This window comes from Aptenodytes patagonicus, chromosome 10, assembly GCF_965638725.1.
Source record: "Aptenodytes patagonicus chromosome 10, bAptPat1.pri.cur, whole genome shotgun sequence".
Lineage (NCBI taxonomy): Eukaryota > Metazoa > Chordata > Aves > Sphenisciformes > Spheniscidae > Aptenodytes > Aptenodytes patagonicus.
In genome coordinates, this window is record NC_134958.1 from 3,823,662 (window position 1) to 3,837,026 (window position 13,365).

General features: G+C 36.0%; 1 protein-coding gene across 3 annotated transcripts in view; it reads left to right on the forward strand.

Moving 5' to 3' along the window:
* Nucleotides 1-13,365, forward strand: part of TRPM7 (transient receptor potential cation channel subfamily M member 7) — a 53,334-nt gene that overhangs the window by 23,939 nt on the left and 16,030 nt on the right. For all 3 annotated transcript variants that reach the window (XR_012996155.1, XM_076347839.1, XM_076347837.1), the window contains 15 exons: nt 489-612; nt 1,514-1,586; nt 1,872-1,972; nt 2,898-3,032; nt 4,410-4,463; nt 5,017-5,157; nt 5,731-5,865; nt 6,466-6,746; nt 7,221-7,449; nt 8,678-8,833; nt 8,973-9,116; nt 9,831-9,959; nt 10,835-11,119; nt 12,257-12,431; nt 12,980-13,112. Coding sequence is in view for 2 of the 3 variants with exons in the window: in XM_076347839.1 (XP_076203954.1) it covers nt 489-612; nt 1,514-1,586; nt 1,872-1,972; nt 2,898-3,032; nt 4,410-4,463; nt 5,017-5,157; nt 5,731-5,865; nt 6,466-6,746; nt 7,221-7,449; nt 8,678-8,833; nt 8,973-9,116; nt 9,831-9,959; nt 10,835-11,119; nt 12,257-12,431; nt 12,980-13,112 (2,295 nt within the window). In the remaining variant the exon portion in view is untranslated. The remainder of the gene's footprint in view (nt 1-488; nt 613-1,513; nt 1,587-1,871; nt 1,973-2,897; nt 3,033-4,409; nt 4,464-5,016; nt 5,158-5,730; nt 5,866-6,465; nt 6,747-7,220; nt 7,450-8,677; nt 8,834-8,972; nt 9,117-9,830; nt 9,960-10,834; nt 11,120-12,256; nt 12,432-12,979; nt 13,113-13,365) is intronic.

Sequence of the window (13,365 nt, forward strand, 5' to 3'; positions counted from 1 at the left end):
TCAAATAATAAAAGGGTTGTGGTTGGGCTCCACAATACTTAGTGATTTCTAGTTAGTTGTCAGACGGGCATAAATCCTTAAACATATTGGGTCCTTGTTGCAGGGACTGCCTCAGAACCAGGAGGCAGGGACCTAACGTAGCAGTAAACCAAACAGCTTTGTCCATAGTAAGATCAGAAGCAGGTCTTAGAGGGGTGAGTACTTAGTGTTTTGTGTCCAAAATCTTTCAGTTGAGAGTATCTCGGAACTGGGTATGGGAAGGAAAGGGAGAGGAGCTGAGTTACTTTTAGGAGGCGGTAGTAGAAAGTCATAGATTAAGCAACCTATACTTCCTGCTCAAAGTTACCCAAGATTTTGCCACTGAAAGAGTAATAAGCTTAATGGAGAGCAGGACTTTGAATGGACGTGTTGAAACTAACTAAATGCATTGTTGTTCTTACTGTTCATGTGTAACAGTGTGTTTTCCTGTTTGTTTGTTTCAATCTCAGGAATGTTCCTGAGGGTGCTGAGCCTGAAATAATTTCAACCATCAAAAAGACGTTTAACTTTGGTCAAAGTGAAGCAGTTCATTTGTTTCAGACACTGCTGGAATGCATGAAAAAAAAAGAACTTGTAAGTAGAACTTGCCATAAAAATTTTTTATGCAAGGTGTGTGCATTTGTGGATGATATTAAATTGTATCTCAATGTTGTATATGATCAAGAGTCATTCAAAAATCTTTTCTGGACATAGTGGATCTTCTAGTTATAGAAGATAGTCAAATACAGTTTTCACGTATACTTTCTCTCATGGCCAAGAGAGACTTAATTCATGTGATTATTTCTGGTAATCAGAGTTTGTCGTTGTTTCCAAGCCTATTTGTTTTCAGATGACAGGATTCTGGTTTGTTTATAGTGTGTATGTATTTTGTATTTGGGTTGCTGTCCTTTTTTCTTGCTTTGATTTTTTGAAAACCTTGGGACTTTTTTTGGTTTTTTTTTTGTCTTTTGATGATGACTGTACTAACAAAGGTCTACTATCACTGCATGCTTAAAGCAAAAGCGCTTTATAGAGCTTTATATCTAGCCTGAGTTCACGTAGTGGTGTCTCATTTGGACATCATATTGTGCTGTTCTAAGGTTTAAAATTGTCATATTTGGCTAAACATGTTTGCTGGCAGGTTAATCTCATAATCTAGAATGAACTGGAGAGGTAAACAGAATACTGTGTGGTGTTTATAGACAATAGAGAATTGTAATCATAGTGGGAAAAGAAGTTCAAATTGATTGAAGAGTGTAAAGGGTTTCTGCTATGCTTTTTCTGATAAAAAAATTGTCTTGTGTGGCACCCAGTTAGGAAAACAATACAGAGTGCACACTAAAGGTAAGTTTAAATCAAGCATAGACTTAAATTGCATTGAAGATAAGGTGACTTTTAAATGTATTTCAATTCCTGACATAAAAGACTGGAGCTAATCACCTTTGCCTGAAAATAACTTAAAAATATGTTTTCCCTATTTTACCATTTTGGACAGATTACAGTTTTTCATATTGGGTCAGATGAACACCAGGACATTGATGTTGCAATACTTACAGCATTGTTAAAAGGTGAGACTTTGAATTTTTAAGAGCATTTGGAATCCCCAGCTATTGTTGTTTAGTGTTTGTATGATGGATTATTTATAAAATACTATAATCTGTAGGAATCTTCAGTTTTTAAGCAAATAATTATCTACTATGTTTTCTCATTGTATAATACCATAACGTGTCATAAATGATAATATATACTGTATAACTTTGTGGTAGATTGCTTGATTTGGCCTTTTTAGGAAGAAAGAATGTTTATTGTCTTATATTTTAATTAATTTTTTTTCATTGTTTTTGCTTCTTAAGGCACGAATGCATCTGCATTTGACCAGCTTGTTCTTACACTTGCATGGGATAGAGTTGACATAGCCAAAAATCATGTTTTTGTTTATGGGCAACAATGGCTGGTATGTAATGGTCTGGGTTAAGCAGAACAATATTTTCTAAGAGAAAAACTCGACTTATTGTAAAGAATGAATCTTTTGACTTTTGTAGAGAGAGAGACTGTAGAATAATGACACGTTTATTTTGAGGACAGTAATTTTTGCATACCGCATAGTCTTACAGCTCTTTTGTTATTGTGTAGTTGAAAATGGTCCAAAAATTTTAGAAATGTGCTAAGTGTTCTTAATAACTAAAGGAGAAAAGACATTGCAAAAGGTGGAAGTGGAATTCATGTTAGTCAGATGCTCTTTCTTCCTTACAGTTGCATGGTCATAGGAAGTTCTTAAGAAGCATCTAGTAAAATGCCTATATTAACTACTGTTGGCAGCACTGCAGTGTCTTTTGAGGGGGAGGATAAAATGTCTGGTTTTTGTAGTCTGCAAACTAGTTTGAAAATTACATTGTGGATCTTGCCTTTTTCCCATATTACTGTAAAAATAAAACACAATCTTACATGAGTGTGCAGTCAAAAGTACATAACGTAAGGCTTGTTGACAGCAATGATGGTTCTGAGCATTTGTCTTTGAAGCAAATTGTGCTTTAAATGTTTTATGTCTTTGTGTTTCATCCAATATCAATCTATGAGAACAGCTTAACTACATTAAACCAAACATCTACTTAGTCCCATGTACTGTGTCAGTAGGAGATACCTATGGAAGAGTATAAGACTTGCTGATTAAGTCTTCAGAATATTCTCTTATCCTGTAATTGTGTGAAGTTCAGGGGATTTTCTGAACCAAGGGTGACACCTTTGTATTTGTAGACATATAAGGTTTCCCCAGCCCCGTAAATGAATGAGGTTGATAGGTAATCTAAGTACGCTTACTTTTGTGATGCTCCGTTTTACTGGTTCTCTCCAGGCTCTACCTTGTTACTTATTCGTTGTAGGTTGGCTCTCTGGAACAGGCTATGTTAGATGCCCTCGTGATGGATAGAGTTGCATTTGTGAAACTTCTGATTGAAAATGGAGTTAGCATGCACAAATTTCTTACAATTCCCAGGCTGGAAGAGCTTTATAACACAGTAAGTGAATGATTGCTTTTTAAGCTACTTCTAGAAACGCTTTTTAGTTGCTCAGCGTGTTGTATACTGGGTCACGTGCACCAGTCTGAACGCCATGGGGTGTCGATAGGGAAGGCTTCGTGAAGCTGGCCTGAAGTTAGAGTTGAGAAGTGCGTGCTGTCTGGCTGCTTTATAGTGCCACAGCTGCTTTCTGGCTCTTCAGAAATGATACCAGAAATAGTTTGTCAGCAGGATGTTCATCTGTGTCTGATGTTGGGGATAGATACTAAAGGGAAAATTGCAGCCTTGTTGTGGAACATATGAAATGTGTAAACCACAGTGGGGAAGAGGACAAGAGAAAGTCAGATGGGTGCAACTTGTGCACACAATATGAGGTCTATAGATAGCATTGTTAGGGCTTCATAAGATGAATTCTGTCTATAGCAGTTAATATTATCATAATAGTTGTAAAAATAGCTTATTTTGTGAACCTGCATAGTTATACATATTGCTTAGAAAAATTTTATTGCTGTAGGTGTTGATTTAAGAATTTTAAAGTAGTTTTGTATAACAGTAAGTATCTAACAGGACAAAACAAAAAACCTTCCACCAAAAAGTAGCTAATGTGAGTAGTACACAAATATGACTTAGGCTTGCGTTAACATGCTCATTATCTGCTTTTGACAAAAAAAGAGACAAAAAGAAGGAATTCTTTAGCTAGTAAAGCTCTGTAAAGGAGCCCACGTGATCAGGTTTTGTTATGTTTTTTTTTAATTAACCTTTTATGGTGGTGCTTTTACACACTTGATGTGCTTTTGAGTTCTGTATGGGAGCTAGGGTAACCATATGTCTAAAAGAGTAACAGTTCATGCACTCACAAGAAATCATAGAAGGAAGAATCCACTTTGGTAAAAAGAGGGAATGTTCAGACTAAAGATTTAAAAAGTAAGGGAGCTTTTACTATGGATCCTGCAATACTGTAAATATGAATATCAGTCTGTGTGTGTTCCTGTAAATGAAAATGTTTTTTTGTTAAAACTTGCCTCTATAATATTACATTTTAATAATACAAAAAACCCGTAACACTGCTTTTTGCATTCTGGGGTTTTTTGTTTTGGTTTTTTTCCCCCCCCCCTATTTGGACAAACTGTGGGTGTATTAATTATGTCCCAAATTAAAACAGAAGTAAAATGAAACAAAAAAGGAAATAGTCTATAGCTAATACGGTAGTTTGAAATATTTGCTCTTATTTGATGGCTACTATTTGTTTACATACTAAGGATTTTTTTTTTTTTGAGCCAACATGCAAAAATATTTGGCTTCTACTGTAATCTTCTCATGTTGTCATTGCACTCTAATTTCTCATTCCAAATTTCCCCCCCCTCTTTTTTTATAAAGAAACAAGGCCCAACTAACCCAACACTCTTTCATCTTGTTCGGGATGTCAAACAGGTATGCTGTAAATGTAAAAATCTGTCAAACTAGCAGTGTTAGTTTTTTGATGATTTCTAATTTTCTAAATTGACTGTCAATTTAATCTTAGGTTTCTTAATTAGGTTTTATTGTAAATAATAAGCTACCTCTGCAGTCATTCTGTTGTTTCCAGTACTTGCTGTTGTATGCTTAGTCCCCTGCTGCCAGGAAGATGTTAAACCCACTGAGTGTTGTCTTTTTCATCTTACTTGTGATTGTTTTGCTTTTTGGGGGGATTGAAAGCTGATACTCCCAGCTAGGAGTAATTTTGGTTGTTAAAACAATAGACAAAAACCAGTCCGCCCCCCAGACAGAATGAACATCTACCCTGCTAGGGGAGATCATACAGAAAAGAAGCTATAACCTTGTCTTTTTTTGAAACTGATAAATATTGAGCCATGTAGATGGGTTTTTTTAATCATGAAAGGTTTAATTTGTTTTTTATTTAGAGCTGTCATGTGACATGTAGAAACACTCTAAGCAAGTTTAAGATTATAATTTGAAAAACTAAAAATACCTTTTGTATTCCTAGGGAAATCTTCCTCCGGGATATAAAATCAACCTGATTGATGTGGGGCTGGTTATTGAATATCTGATGGGAGGAACCTATAGATGCACCTATACAAGAAAACGCTTTAGAGCTATATACAATAGTCTCAGCGGGAACAATCGGGTATGTGGCAGTTGGATAACAGGACATGCTGAATCATACGTTCTCAATTTTAAAAAAACTGAATTTTGGAGGAAAATTGGATCTGTATTGTTTTGTTCTTCTTGTCAATGGACGGGTTCTTTTAAAGGCGCTAGTAAGGCCTATGAGGGCACCTGGTAGCTGTTCTGGGATTGAGGACAAACAAAAGGTTTTGTTCTCCTGCTCCTTATTCTGGCACATCTAAATTCCTTCTGTGTTACTCCCTCTTCTCCTGCTCATAGGGGAAGAACGGGCACTAAACATGCAGATTCACCAGGGCTTGGGATGCAGATGTCTTAGCTTCTTCTAAAGCAACAAGTGTAACTGCCTACTTTGTGACTTCTTGAAAAACCAAACCAAACAAACAAACAACTTGTTAAATATCCAGTGAAAATTCTGGTTGTTGCTGTTATATACGTTCATTACTGTTTCAGTAGCAAAATAGCTGTTTAATTGCTCAACTAAGTGTCTAGCTATAAACAGATGATTTTATAATACATAGTAGGTAAGAGTAAAGAAACCAAACCAATAACCTTCCTCTTATTCTTGTTGCAGCGGTCTGGGCGAAATCCTTCAAATACTACTCCTCAGATGTGTAAAAGCCATGATTCTTTTGGTAACAGGGCAGACAAGAAAGAAAAAATGCGCCATAATCACTTCATCAAAACAGCACAGCCATACAAACCAAAGGTACAGATGTGTGAGGGCAACAAGGTGGGGTTTATTTTAAGTAGTTAGGAGTGGAGAACCTGGTTGAAATCCAGGTGCCGCTGAAGTGTGAGCAGCAGCAGTTTTACTGACTTCGGTAAAGCTGGAATTTCAGCCTTGCTTTTGTACTTGTTTATAAACTGTCTAGCATGCTTAAAGGATTCTGTAAAGGGTGTTTAATTTTCTGCGTAGTAGTCTTGTGGACAAGCTTTGATATGTTAGGGGGGAGCAAAAAGCTTATCTTTGGCACAGTTCTAGCAATGGGGGGGACTCACGTGGCTTTGCAGACGGAGCTAGATTTGGCCATGTGTCCCATGACTTTCCTCATTTGTAGGTATATTAGTCACTGCTTTTCTTTTGACCTATAAATCAAAGTAATTCAGTCTCCCGGTTATTAAAATGAGTTGGAATCAACTGACTTTTTTGAACAAAAGTTCCAGCTGCTTTTCAAGACTTCAGAAATTCATTTTTCTTTTTATAATTATATATAATTTGATACTGGATCCCTCAGCATTTTATTTCAAGCTATGTAATTACCAAGTTTAGAGATTTAAAATGTAACTTTCTGATTTTATTTTTAAGATTGACACTGGTGCAGAAGAGGGAAAAAAGAAAAGAACCAAAGATGAAATAGTAGACATAGATGATCCTGAAACGAGACGTTTTGCTTATCCTCTCAACGAGCTGTTGCTTTGGGCGGTGTTAATGAAGAGGCAGAAGATGGCCCTCTTCTTCTGGCAGCATGGGGAGGAGTCCATGGCGAAAGCCTTAGTTGCTTGCAAAGTGTATCGTTCGATGGCATATGAAGCAAAACAAAGTGACCTTGTTGATGATACTTCAGAAGAACTGAAACAGTATTCCAAGTAAATTACATTTAGATAGTTAAAGATCTTTTCTTGAAATTTACAGTAAAAGTAGTGGGCTATATATGAACAAACCCCAAACTGTTCTATTAGCACACTTGAAGACAATTCCTTTTTGCAAAAAGGATTAAGTGACACTCTAGTAGAAGTTTTACATTGGATATTGCTCTCTCTTGAGAGCTGTCACAAGTCACGATTTATAGTTAAAATGACACTGAATGTGCCATTTACTTCCATGTAATTTCCTTGCCTGTTTTAACAGCTGTTTGTAGCCTGCATATGTTTTTAATAGAAGTCACAGATTCACATGTGTTAGTTAGAAATTACTGTACAGTATATCTGTACAGAAGGGACAGGTAGTAGTCCCTTCAAGTTGTGCTACTGGGAATTTGATTGCACAAAAAAATTTGACCTAAACTCAAGGTCATTTCTATAGGTACTAAATTTTGTTTTGTTGGTTTTTCTTCATTCTAGCGAGTTTGGTCAACTGGCAGTTGAACTGTTAGAACAGTCCTTCCGACAAGATGAAACTATGGCAATGAAGTTACTAACCTATGAGCTTAAAAATTGGAGCAACTCAACTTGTCTGAAGCTAGCAGTGTCATCAAGGCTTCGTCCATTTGTAGCACATACTTGTACACAGATGTTGTTATCGGATATGTGGATGGGAAGGCTGAACATGAGGAAGAATTCGTGGTACAAAGTAAGCATTGTCGCAGTTTATCGGTGTAAAAAGGATCAACGGAATTTGTGGTTAAATGGAAGGAAAGCAAGTGTTTAAATGCTCTTAGTTATAAAGCTTTCACAACTATAGCTTATGTTAATAAATCCTGTAAAACAGTCTCCTATAACATAATCAAAACTGGAAGTGTTTATTGTTAACTCTTCTTTTGACACTCTACTATCTTTTCAAATAAGGTACAGAAATATAGAAGGCAAAAACCAGGCAAGTAGCCTTTAATCAGAGCCTTAAAGAGATCATGTGAATACTAATCCACTACTAAAAACATAGTGGTAAAAAACCTTAACAGACAGAAAACCCACTGTAAGAATATACTTTCATACATTTTGGCTTTTTACAGGCAGCGCTTAAGACTTGATGTAGTAAAGCTTTGTATATATCCTATTTTGGAGGAAGAAACTGAGCCAAAAGCAGGGCACAGAATGAAACAAGGGCAGGCAAATTGGGGATAGGTTTTCCAGTGGTGCCCTTTGTGATATAGATCAATTGAACCAAAATGGGAGTTGCATATTTCTTTGAGGTGGTGTGCCAAAACCTAATTGTTGCTAGGAATATAATGAAATAAAACTTTCCTGCAAAATATCTACAAGCATCATGTAATTTGTGACCTACTAAAATCCTCTTTGATAACTGATTAACCGTTTTCTTGCTTGCTTTGTAACAGGCTAATGACAATAAATAGCTTTCACCTATTCATCCATACCTTAGCTCATTTTCCTACCATAAGTTGAAAAAAAAAAACCCAACCCAAAACCAAACAAAACACACACACGCACACAAAACAAAACCAAACCACAACCTCAATTCTTATATGCTTTTTAAATACACCTTGACAGTACACAGTTCCAGAGTTTCTGGGAGTGGATTAAAGAACAGAGTGTAAACAGAACATCTCTGGATTTTCAGGCTTGGAGTACGTTCTTTCTAGCGGCTTTTAGTTTTGGAATTTGTTGATTTTTCCCCTTTCCTATATCTTCAAGTCAGGGAACACTCTGTATATGTGACCTTTAGCCTCTTAAGTGTGTATATAAGTAATAACAACTAATTATTTTCTACTTTTTTTTTTCCCCTTGATAACAAGCAAGTGAAATTTGGATAATATGTTTTCAGAGGATATTCTGTGTGTTGGTATATTCTGATACTTTAATGTAGCTGTGAACTATTTGCATTTAGTCTTCATCTTTTCCAGGTGATACTGAGTATTTTACTCCCTCCTGCTATACTGCTGTTGGAATATAAGACCAAGGCTGAAATGTCACATATTCCTCAATCTCAAGATGCACATCAAATGGCAATGGATGACAGTGAAAACAACTTCCAGAATGCAGCAGATGAAATACCTATGGTAATGTGGGGCAGGGGGAGATATTAAAAACAATATTTCTAACTTAAAATAATTACATTTTTAAATTAAAGCAAGAGTTCAAATGAGTGTCTGAAAGCATCTATTTCTGTCTGTAAAGTTAACAATCCTTTCATTTTAGGAGGTGTTTAAAGAAGTAAGGATCTTGGACAGTGCTGCAGAAAAGCATGATATGGAGACTCCAGCAAAACCTAAAAGACTTCCAATTACACAGAAATTTTATGCATTTTATCATGCACCAATTGTGAAGTTCTGGTTTAATACGGTGAGTTTTCTTTTGTGTAATGTGTATTTTATTTGGAAATCTAATGCGTATTTTTGGGGTTCTTTTCCGAACATGTAGCTCTGTGACCCGAATCAAAGTTTAAGCACCTTTTAAAAAAAAAAAACAAAAACAAACAAACAAAAAAACCAACTCCACCCTTATCTTGCTAAGCTGGAAATGAGAAGTACTTGATTTTGAAAAACTGCATATGGACATGCAGTGCTCCGTGGTTTGGGGTGGTGGTTTTTTTTTTTTTTTTAAGTTCATGGTATTGGCTTTGAGAAATACTACTTTTTCTTTTTTTTTTTAATTAAGCTAAGAGAGTAATTAGCATGAACATTTTATTCTGGCCTGAGTAATTAATTTCATCAGTTGCTAGCAGGAATTCTATAACCATTTATTAGGCTAAAGTGTTCATGCACAGCTGTGTTTAAATTACTGTAATAGAAACTCTAAAATTTGTTTTAAAGGAAAAATAGCTGTAATAAGAACGAAGCTTTGCTAATAATAAATAGCTTATTACAGCTATCTTTCCTCTTCTAAGAAGAAAATGTTTGTATCCCCTTATAAATAATAACTTGTCTGCTTAAAGGGGTAAACATAGTATGGTAATCCTACTTGCAGCTTTTATTGTATACCACATCAAAAGATTCCATGCACATCTATAAAGAACCCTTCAGTAATTATATGTATAATTTTCATTGCTTTTTTTAGTTGGCATACTTAGGATTCCTCATGCTCTACACATTTGTGGTTCTTGTAAAAATGGAAGAATTACCGTCCGTTCAAGAGTGGATTGTTATTGCTTACATTTTCACATCAGCAATTGAGAAAATTCGTGAGGTATGCCTGTAACAATCTGGGATTTTAGCTTTGTCAATTAAAACAGTATGCTTTAAAGTGTGTTTATAAACAAGGGAACCTAAGGAACTTCAAGCATCAAAGTACATGATGTAATACCTTTATCTTAAACTTTGGTATAGGCTGCTAGTTTCAATACCAGTGTTTCCAATGGGGAAGAGATGGAGGTCTATTAAAAGGAGGTGGGTTTTGTCCTCCTAAATTTCAAGGAACTGGCAACGACATTTTGGTCTGATTTATTTTTTGTGTGTGTGTTAAAATTCCGCCTGCCCCCAAATTGATTTTTTTTTTTTTCTAATGTGTGTGTATCTGTAACTCACTGTCTACAAGTTGTAATGAAATGAACAACGTTACTTTTCTGAGGGGTGAAACGTGTATTTATTAGTGTCGGTCAAACTCTACCACTGTGCTATGACCGAGATGACAAAACAAAAAAAGCTTTATTGAGACAGGATAGCTATCACAGCTACAGCGTTGCTGGTCAGCAAGAGACTTTTGAGAAGTTCTGTAAGAATTTTTACGTGAGAGAGAGAAATTTAGTTCATTAACCTGGTACCTCAGGCCTCACTGAAGGGGCAGAAAGTAGGGCTCATTTCTGTAACTGTTTCAAAAGAAAAAACCAACACCAAAAATACCCCAAAACCAAAATACCATCATAAATTGTTCAGACAGAAGGAAACATACATCTTCCTTGTCCTTGTTGTGAAGCTGACACAGTTAAACACTGGTTTTGATTCCTCAGTGTAAAACAGTTATCCATTTGAATAGATTAAGATTAAAAGTTACCGATTCATATATTTCAGTGTTGGTCCATGTGCAATAAATGTGAGCAGATCTGACTTTTATTTTTATTGCAGATTTTTATGTCGGAGGCTGGGAAGATTAATCAGAAGATTAAGGTGTGGTTCAGTGATTACTTCAATATCAGTGACACAGTTGCCATTGTCACTTTCTTCATCGGGTTTGCATTAAGATTTGGAGCGAAGGGGAATTTTGGTGAAAACACTTACAGAGAAAATTATGTCTTTGTTGCTGGAAGAATAACATACTGTCTCAATATAATTTTTTGGTATGTGCGATTACTGGATTTTCTAGCTGTAAATCAACAGGCTGGCCCTTATGTTATGATGATTGGGAAAATGGTAAGTACTATTTTTGTTACTGGTTTTTTTTTTTTTCCCCAACTGAAATTATGTTTTTCTTGCTGCATCTGTTTACAAATTTTCTCCAAGTTTTATTCAGAAAAAAGGTTGCACATCCTGGTGTAATATATCAACAACTCGGTGTGCAGAATTAGCTAGCTGGAATATAACAATGCGTTTCAAAACAAGCACTGATGAGAAGGCTTCCTTTATTATGGAGCTTTCTCTGTCACATATCTGTAAAAAGCTGGCAAATCTTCCTTCTCTGATCTATTTTGTTCTTAGATGTCAGAGACTTGAATGAATATGGTGATGCCTTTCTCTTGATTCATCTAGCATTGCTTCCCTTTTGGGTCTGAGATTTATTTGTAGTCTTGGTTTTCTTGCGTTTGCACTCTCTAGTGCAAGACTTTAATTTGTTTTGTGTCCTAAAGCACCTTTGTGTTTTGTGCTGTGGAAAACTGGGAGTAGATTGTGGCTCTTTTCTTGTCTTCTCTCGCACAAAAAATATTCAAACTGTTTAAATTTAAAAATAAGTAACTTAGCTTTACCATCAGTGAGCTATTCTAAATGTTAAAAAAGGTTTTAAGGCTTGAGAACTGTATATATGAAGGTGGAAGGGGTGTTTGTTTTTCTTCCCCCTACGAAATGGTTCCTACAAAGTTGAACCCTCTCATTCCTTAAAAATGAGAGCAGCAAGTTGCTCGTTGCTCACTTTGATTTCTTGCAAGAGGCATAGGTTCTGTGTTTCAGCCCTTGGAAAACTGCCTCTGCATTTTGTGCAGCTATTGAGTGCATGAGGAAGGAATGTTTCTCATAAAGAGTTGCTACTCTTTATGAACATAAACAGTTGCTACTCATCCACATAATAAGTATTTGAGTTACAAAGGAGATACTCTCAGTTGCCTTTGGCCAAGGATACTAAATACTCTGTAAGAAAGGACAGGAAAAAAACCAAACATTTTTACAGGGTTTGTTATTTAACAAAATTTTCTGACTGAAATATAAGTGTCCTAGACTCTTTTCCTTATATAATACATAGAATTCATCAAGCTTACACTGTCACTGTAGAAGTGTTTAAAGTTGTGAAATCATAATTATGACCTTGTGGGTTAACTGACTTTTTTGCGTTAATAGGTGGCCAACATGTTTTACATTGTGGTGATTATGGCACTTGTACTACTCAGTTTTGGTGTTCCCAGGAAGGCAATATTGTATCCTGATGAGGCACCCTCTTGGACTCTTGCTAGAGATATTGTGTTTCATCCATACTGGATGATTTTTGGTGAAGTGTATGCCTATGAAATTGATGGTAAGACACTGCAATTTTGAAGAAAGTAAGGAGAAAACTTACTCTAAGATCTTCTCAAGGTCTTAGAAATTCTAATTTTATGAAATGAAATGCCCAGTATTGTTGACATTGATTCCATTCATTGGATTATCTCCTCTTTGTGGGTTGCAGCTGTTTAACTTCTTGACTTGACTTTTTCATTATTCTTTATAAAGCTTGAATGGCTTGGAATGAAAACTCTACTTAATCACAATTTCTCACAAGGCTCTTCCTAGCAAGACTTTGGAATTTTCTCCCACAGCTGTCATGCCAAAATTTTGGCTGTGGTGGTGTATTATGCTATTTTTTAATCCGATAATATGATTATACCATAGTATTAACCAGAAACTGTCTCCTGTATTTTTCTACTGTATTCCTAAATGCACGGAGACATTTTGAATTGCAAAACCAGCGCATGATAGTTGGTTGTTGCAGTCTTTGTAAGTGATCTCCCCCCCCCCCGCATCTATACCTGCTGGGAGTTCTAAAAGTTGTATGTATTTTCTCTGTGTCTTTTTTTCCCAACACAGTATGTGCAAATAATTCTGATGAAAAAGTTGCTCATCTCTGTGGCCCAGGAACATGGTTGACCCCATTTCTTCAAGCTGTCTACCTCTTTGTACAGTACATAATTATGGTTAATCTCCTTATTGCATTTTTCAAGTAAGTATATGGATAACTGTTAATTTTTGCTAATCCTTTGATAAGTTTCTATTTCACTGCGGTAAGATGACAAGATAAGAACTGATGCCAGTTCAAAGCAATCCCATTTGCTGGAAGTATTTTCGGGTTCTAAGGCTGGTCTTTGTCTCCTCCTCACTGCAAGCCCGTGACTAAGTAGGGAAGTGTGTGATGTGACTGGTATGTGTCACATCTATGAGGCCAGAGGAATTGGAAGTTTAAGAGAATCTGAAAG